The sequence below is a fragment of the Meleagris gallopavo genome, chromosome 8, assembly GCF_000146605.3.
Source record: "Meleagris gallopavo isolate NT-WF06-2002-E0010 breed Aviagen turkey brand Nicholas breeding stock chromosome 8, Turkey_5.1, whole genome shotgun sequence".
NCBI lineage: Eukaryota > Metazoa > Chordata > Aves > Galliformes > Phasianidae > Meleagris > Meleagris gallopavo.
The window spans coordinates 5,333,125-5,340,914 of record NC_015018.2 but is presented as its reverse complement, the minus strand read 5'-3'; the positions used below and the strand labels follow the sequence as shown (position 1 = coordinate 5,340,914).

General features: G+C 39.0%; 1 protein-coding gene across 2 annotated transcripts in view; it reads left to right on the top strand.

Moving 5' to 3' along the window:
- BMPR1A (bone morphogenetic protein receptor type 1A) overlaps window positions 1-7,790 on the top strand; it is a 45,380-nt gene that overhangs the window by 13,991 nt on the left and 23,599 nt on the right. Inside the window, exons 1-2 of one of the 2 annotated variants that reach the window (XM_019617471.2) lie at window positions 4,069-4,187; window positions 5,505-5,700. In XM_019617471.2, the coding sequence (XP_019473016.1) occupies window positions 5,634-5,700 (67 nt within the window). In that variant the 5' untranslated portion in view covers window positions 4,069-4,187; window positions 5,505-5,633. Of the gene's footprint in view, window positions 1-4,068; window positions 4,188-5,504; window positions 5,701-7,790 lie in introns of those variants that run through there. The other variant, XM_010714183.3, reaches the window with a different exon arrangement.

Genomic DNA, 7,790 nt, shown 5'->3' with positions numbered 1-7,790 from the left:
ACCGCCCTGCGGGCGGAGCTCGGCACGGCACGGCCCTCCTCGGCGCGGCGCGGGGCGGAGGCGTCACTGCGCTGGGCGAGGCTCGGGGGCCGGTGGGCAGCTAAGGCCGAGCCGCCCGCGTGTGACAGTGCTCTGCTACCGCACTGATACACGGGCAGGGTGTAAAATACTTGAGACTCCAAACGCAAGTGCGTCAACAGGCACGTTAGTACAACTGTATGATATTTTCAGTAGCGACATAAGACATTTTTAAAAAATCTCTTTTTTCTTCGATTGAGTGGAGTGACAGTAAGGAGCTAGCGAAAATGACAGATGATAAAAGCAATGAAAGAAGGGTGGTAGCGCCTGGAAGAGTGGCAGCAGGTGGTGTTGGCTGGGATAGGGAGGAGCCTGGGTGCCTCTTGCACTTGTGTGAAGGGCAGAACGCCTCAGCCAGTTAATAGCAAAAACAGCACGGCTGGAAGGGGGAAAATGGGTCGAGATGAATAAAAGTGGTGTAGTGAAGTCTTGTTTGAATATGCTCAAATTAGAGAATGCATCATGCTTGTAACATGTGGGAATAGATCTGAATACCTGATGGCACTGGGAAAATACGTTTGCTGAATTTCATTACTGTTAATTTAATGGCAGAAACTTTGTAGCAGTTAGTTAATTGGAATTCCAGAGTAACAGTAAGATGGACATTCAAGAGTCCAACGAGTAGCGTCCCCAATTACTTAATTGTGCTGGGCATGGTTAAAAGCAGCTATGCTTTAATTTCTTCATGGTTAACAACTTTGTTTATGAAGCAGACAGATACGTCATGATTTGGTAGTTTGGTTTCTGAAGTCTACAGTAATACGCACATCTGATAGTTGTAAACAATGTGAAATCTTCCTATTGTAAAACTTCTGTTAGTGTCCAGAGTGAATTTCAGTGACTTTCATCCAGCTGCTCAATATCAAGTCCGTTCTTAACATTAACTCTTCTGCAAAAAACAGTTGTTAGGGTTTATGTTTTCTGAGTGAACAAACCCACCGCTCCTGTAAGTTCATTATAAATACATTTATAAATATCCACTGAATTAGGTTATATTATCCATTTCGATCTTTTGAGAAGCGTATGGCACATTTTACTTAATATTTCAAATTTTGTAGCAGATTTTGGCTGGTGAAAGAATGTGGAAACCGTACACACAATCTTGGATTTTAAATGTGTGGAATCACTAGTATTTTTTAAATAATGCTAATATAATCTTTAGTTTAATTGAATTGTTTTTGTGGCCTTGCACAGATAGGTGCATGAACAAGCGGTTTGGAGTAGTTTTTGTTGATGTCATGCAGCCAATTGGCTTGCAGTAGCCAGCAGTCTTCTCATTGACTCCTGACTTCAAAGATTTCAGCCATGGTTTTACCTGCATTTACCTGTGTTTTTCACGTGGCACATTTGACAGTGCTTAAGTATTAACAGATTAAGTTAGTTAATCTGTTTCAGTATGACACTTTTTTGTAGTTGTTATAGGCATGCCTTCCATTAACTACATAGAAATGTGTTTTAAAAAGCAGTCAGAGAAAGAAAAGCAGGGAACATCAAACTTGCAGTTGAATTGTTGGTGTTATGGAATTGACTAAAATGGACTACATTTGACTTTGATCAAAAGTTAACCTCAGTTCTTTTTGTATTATAAATAGGAATATGGAGTTAGAAGCACTCACTTGTTTCAAGATCTGCACCTTTTCTGTCACCTGCAGCTGTATCAGATGGTGGATTTAATTGTTAAGATTTAGTTAGATTAGCCCAAAAACATAACCAGGGTTGGAAATAGTCTTCTAATTTCTGCTCTAAATGCATTTTAATGGCTAGATCCTACCTACTTGTTGAGACAGTAGTTTGCAGATTGAATACTTGTGTGTCTTTTCTTCTTTATTTACATGTTATGCTTTCAAAGATTATTTTTTTTCCTTGCCACTTTCACTTTATTAATCTTTTTGTCTCCATTCACAGGTCTTTCCTGTTCTCCAGATAGTGTTATCAGTTGTCTGCTTATGCTGAATTTATCTGCATTGTCTCTCTTATAGTGCTGTTTCCTCTGGAAAATTTTCAAGGGGGGTCCTCAAGTTGTTTGCCTCAGTCTCCCAGCCACACTGCACTGATACTTCTAACATCTTGTGTTTGGTTAACGATGTCCAAGGACTTCAGTACAGTACCTTTATGCATCAACTCCTAGTCTGCTTAAGGAAGAAATGGAACTTTGCCACTGTCATGCCGTTGTATTTCATCCTGGTTCTCATACTCCAGTTCTTCACGTGATCCAAATCATTTTTTACATAAAAGCAACATTCAACTGAACTGACAGTTCGTGTTTGCCAGAAGAGTTTATCAACAGTCTACTTAATGAGCTTAGTTCTTTAATGAAAAATGATAAATCAAATTGATTGAGTTTTATTTAAGAATTGAGATCCTTGAATGTGGTTGAACTACATGAGCAATTTCCATTCTCAGAACTAATTATTGTCTACTCTGCATTGAATTCTTTACTGTTATTCTTTCAACCAAATTAACAATTATCTGTATCATCATTTCAGGTGTGTTTTAAAGCTCTAATATTTGTAGTACAAAAGTTGCTGTTGCATCAGTCTTAGACTGACAGTCTGGCATTCTGTTCTACCTCAAGGTTGTGTTCAAAGCTGTTGGTATGATTGAGATGGCATGTTTATAGTTACCTAAATCGCATCTTGCCCCCATTACGTGCAGGGACTACAATGAATGTTTTTCAATTTTGCTTAGCCAAATACATTTACCTATTACTTTATATACTAAAGCAGATGTTTTGAAACATCTCTTGTGTGCTGAAATGAACTTAAGTTTTAATTCTCATTTAGTTTGACATTCCATATATTCTCTTTTTACTGTCACTCTTTATTGAAAGTTAGGGATGGTGCAGCTCTTCTGGTATAGGGGTCATGCTGTTAAAAACCACATCTAAAGAACAAGTACCCCTAAATTTTTTACTTCAAAAATCATTTTGGACCACAAGTTTTATGTCCTTTAGCATCATGTTTTTGGAGTCAACATGGTGTAAGGCTAGATGACCAATCTGGTTCATGAATTCGCAGCTGAGGTCCAATTAGGAAAAAAAAAAAGCCACAGTTATAATAACAAAAGCATTATCTTAAATGTTTTTAGGAGGGATATTAATCTACTCTGTAGACAAATTGGACATTGATTATGAATAAATCACTCAAAAAGATTGCAGTTGAATGCTTCTTCACAGCTATAATAGAAAAGAAAGAGATCGAAGACTTTGGAATCAACTAGTTGGCTTGTGATTTTGAATTTCTTCAGTGTAACTGAGTTGACAAACACTCTACTAGTTAATTGGTGCCTTAACACATTTGAAGCACTCCCTTAGTTGTGTCCTTCTACACTATTAATAGTCAATTAATAGTCAGGCAGTTTTTGGAGATGTTCCAGCTATTGCATACCTTAGTGTGCTACAGTGTGACTGCAGTCTTCCTTGTTAATGGCAGTCCAGAGGCAACTCAGCAGAAATGTAACCATGGCCCTTCAGTTTTGTTAAATGTGGTTTTGTTGTCGTGTTTTCGTCTTGCTTTAATAAAATATATTCTTAGAGGAAGAAATTCTCACGCTTAGGGGTGTAGTATTTAATACTAGAATAATAGTCTGTTTTAAAACATTCTCACTCTCTTAAACTATGTGGCAGTTGTATCAGTTATCAGAGTGCGTGGTAGTGTTGAGAACTAAATCTTGTCTGGCGATTTCCTTTTCTGAGGAGGAACAATAAAGGTTTCTAGAAAACTGTTTGGCATAGTTAAGCTCAGAAACTGAAATGAAAACAAGGAGCAGCTCAAAGGATGGGTGAGAAATGTCTAAAATCTCCTCTGATAGCGTGGCAGAAAAGCTCTGTTGAATTTTACTGTGATGACTGAGAAGACTGCCCCAACCTGCCTACACTGGGTTCTTGACGCTTGTTTGTTGCTTTTGTAGCCTGGGCAGCAGAACAGGACATGTTCACATAGTTCCTATTGTGGCATTTCATTCTAAATCTCTGATTTTTCATCGGTGTAGCTTAAGCTTCCCTGCCACACCATGAAATGTTGTCGTTGTGGATACAGCAAGATTCGTAGTGCCTGTCTACCAGTGCCTTGAGCTAGCTGAGTTGGACTGACACTGGCAGCAGCAGCAAGGTAATTCTAGCAATTATGTGAAGGCATTGTGCATACATTTCAGGGGAACAGGAGGGAGCTGCAGTCCTGCAGGGTTTTAGTTTTCCATTTTTGAGATATTTTTTTAAACGGTGATAAGCATTCTCGAGTTACAATGATATAATAATTGGGAGTTAGGATATGTTCTTTGTGTCATTTTGTTACATGTACTTTGTTGTGCGTACTTACACGTGGTGAAAATTGAAATATTAAAGAAAGGAGATGCACACGGGTTGTAAGCTGAGAGCAATATGTTCTGTTGCGTTTTTAGAGGCAGCGGCTGTTGGGGCTCAGAGCACTGGGGCCGTTAGCAAGGCACACTGCCATTCGTGCAGCACGAGGGCGATGCCGCCTGCATTCCCCGACAGCCCGCACCGCATTGAGGCTGCTCTGAGCCCACAGCTCAGGGCCTTGCTGCCGCCTGCACCACAGTGCTTTGTTGCTTCATTAGAGAGAAGTCAGAGATGTGTGAAAAGTAGGGCACGGGTCGGAGGCTGCGTGCCCCTTCCCGCCGCAATTGAAGTGACAGACACCTCCCGGCTCTGCTGCTAATTTCCCTCCACGGTGAATGCCTCTGAAACACTAATTAAAATGAAAAGTTCTCGGGTCTTACGGCAGACAGATTGAGTTATTTCTGGTGGAAGCGGCCACCAGCAGTAATTGCAGCACAAATGCGAGGGTCTACATTCATGAGCAGCGCCGGGCTGACAGGGGTCAGGGGGTCAGGCCCGCCGAAACAAGAGGCCGCACAAAGGCGGATTCGGGGTTCTCGTCTTCCTCCTACAAAATCGCTTTTGTTTCTCTGCACTGTTTAGGTGTTCGAGCTGCTCTCGAGTCTTTTCAGGCCTAATTATGCTTCCTTTTTTAATCACTGTAAAAAGTTCATTCAGCAGAACACAATCGCAACTACTACACTTAATAAAGGAGTGGTACTTGACCGCTGCAGTCTGAAAAAGTAACTTTTTATTCAATTTAATTTTACATGTTAATCTGTTAAATACTGCCTGTGATAGCTGTGTGAGTCAAAAATTTATGATGGCAACTGGTGAGTTAACAAACATCATAATTTTGATTCAGCCATTAAAACTGCTGTGGGCCTGTTTCTTACCAAAAACATTACTTTACAAAATCCTAATTATTACTAATATTTTTGGTTAGTGATCTTAATAAACATCCGCCTTCTTAATTTCATTTTGTAGCGGCCTATTTATGTTCAGTGTGATGGAGAATGTTGAAGACTTCTTTCTTTGTTTCAGAAGTGCAGGCAGTAACTGAACACTATTTTACTGTATCTTTCAGGAAACGAAGTTGGAGAAGTTACAAAATCATCCTTGCAGTCTTGTATTAGGCTTCACCAAACAGACTGAGCTTAACGTTTGTCAAGCAGAAGGGCCATTTGCCTTGCACAGGAAGGATTAAAAGTGAACAATGACTCGACTGAGAGTTCGTGAGCGATTGCTTGGAGTCTATCTGCTTATCATTCTCCATGTTCAAGGTAATTGTATACTAGCTGAAAAAAACCTTGTTTTTCATCTGTAACTGAGGAATGTATGCATTCTGCTGTCTGTTGTTGTTTTGCTTTGTATTTTTCCATGAGCTCTATGCAAACACCAAGGACCATTCTTTTGCAGGCAGGTTGGTATGTGTGCCTGACATGTCAAACACCTAATAAAAGAAAAAAAGGGAAGATGATAGTGGTCACATAGAGGTTAGATTATGGAGTATAGTTCTGCAAATGCCTGAATAAAGCAGGTGCCAGCACAGATACACTGTAGAGAAACTTAAATGAGCAGCAAAACTGAAAAAATTCTGTGTTGTGACCTCTTGGATTTCAGTTTCCTGTAAGTGTATCTGAACCCTTCAAATTTGACTCAATGTAGAAAGTACAGTGTGGAATTCTCCATATTTTTTCAACACAACAGCCAAAACAGTTCGGCATTAACTGAACAAACCATTTCTGCTCACTCAATTGGATGAGGTGAGGCTACGTGGTGTTCATAATAGCCTGGTTTTTGGTCAGTGGAGTATTTGTGAATCTATTATCTATCTGGCCATGAATTATCAAAAACGTCTGTAGATACACTTATCGCTAGGACTTGTATTCCTCTCTCGAATTAGGTTAAATTAAAGAGAAAATCATTGTGAACCAATCAATGAGCCTGTCTTCTTGTTGTGACTTGATACAGAATTGAAGCTTATAACTTTTGAGATTATAAATTTTAATATTATAACAACTATCAAGACTACAACTAGTTAGGGGGGAAGAAAGTAAATTGGCTGTACGTTGTTCTGATGGGTGGATGACAATCCCATTCTTGTTAGTTACAATGGTATCAGTGAAGCTATTTTAATGATTTTTATCTGGGAACTGCCCTAGCTGCTAACCTGCATGGGGAGAAGCGCTTACACAGATCACCAGGCTTTTCAAAGCAATAAATATAAATGATATTTCAAATGAACAATGGAAATATATTATGCTATCTGTGCTGATTGCAGCTTTGGTGTGGCAATGGGCAGCCTGGCAAGGCTGTGACACAGAAGTATTTTCTTTGAATTGACTGGGGAGGAGCTGGTCAGCTACACTGTGTCTTAAAATAATAATGAACGCTTCTGTGCAGGGCAGATTATCTGTCAGCTTACTGCTGTAGCGTTCCACTCACTTGTTCACAGCTAAAGTTTTGTGGAACGCAAGTCCTCTCTCCGGATAGGTGCAAAACTTTGTCAAAAGTATTTATGGCTAAAGTTCTTGTGCATGCACGCACTTTGGGTCTGAGGGGCTTGATTTGAAGCTTTGCAGTTGTAGTGAATATTTCAAGGTTGAAAGCAATAAAGAAATTATAAATGTAGGATTCTCACATCTTAGTTAATCCAGGAGAGGGAAATCCTTAATACCAGTCCCGCATCCTGTTGTGAATGTGCAATTTTTTAATAAGAATTAATTGAATCTGTTTAGACAGAAATAGCTTAGGTTATGTGTAGTTGAAATTTAGAGTACAGATTCACTTGTATTTACAAATAGCTCTAAGATAATTGAATTTGTTCCTTGTTAGCAATCTCAGTAAAGGAAACTTTGGAGAGAAATCAGGAAAAATAAAATTTGTGATGAATGCAGTCAAGCATAGAACAGGTTGCCTAAGAAGTTGTGCCTTACCTGTCCTTAGAGCTGTCCAAACCTTGATTGGAAGACTTTGAGCAACTAAGTCTAACTTACAAGTTGACTTACCTTTGACCAAGTGGTACCAGGAACATTTGAAAGGTCATTTCCACTCTGGATTATTCTCAGATATAATAATTTGTAGTAGAGCTTGTTCGACCAGCATTTTTCTCAAAAGCATTACTAACTGGAAGAACAAATTTGTTTCTCTTTCATATCTCCCTAGTTACAAATAGAAATAAGATAAATACAGAGATCTTAAAGTGACCTAAAATTCAACTACATTCTTTCTGATAACAATGCTTGAATGAATACCTTCTACTATATTATAATAATAAATGTCACTTAATTAAGTTGAAATACTTTGTATTCTAAAAAAATTGCTTCTGAAGAAGGAGTTACTCTTAAGAATCTCTCTTGACTTTCATATC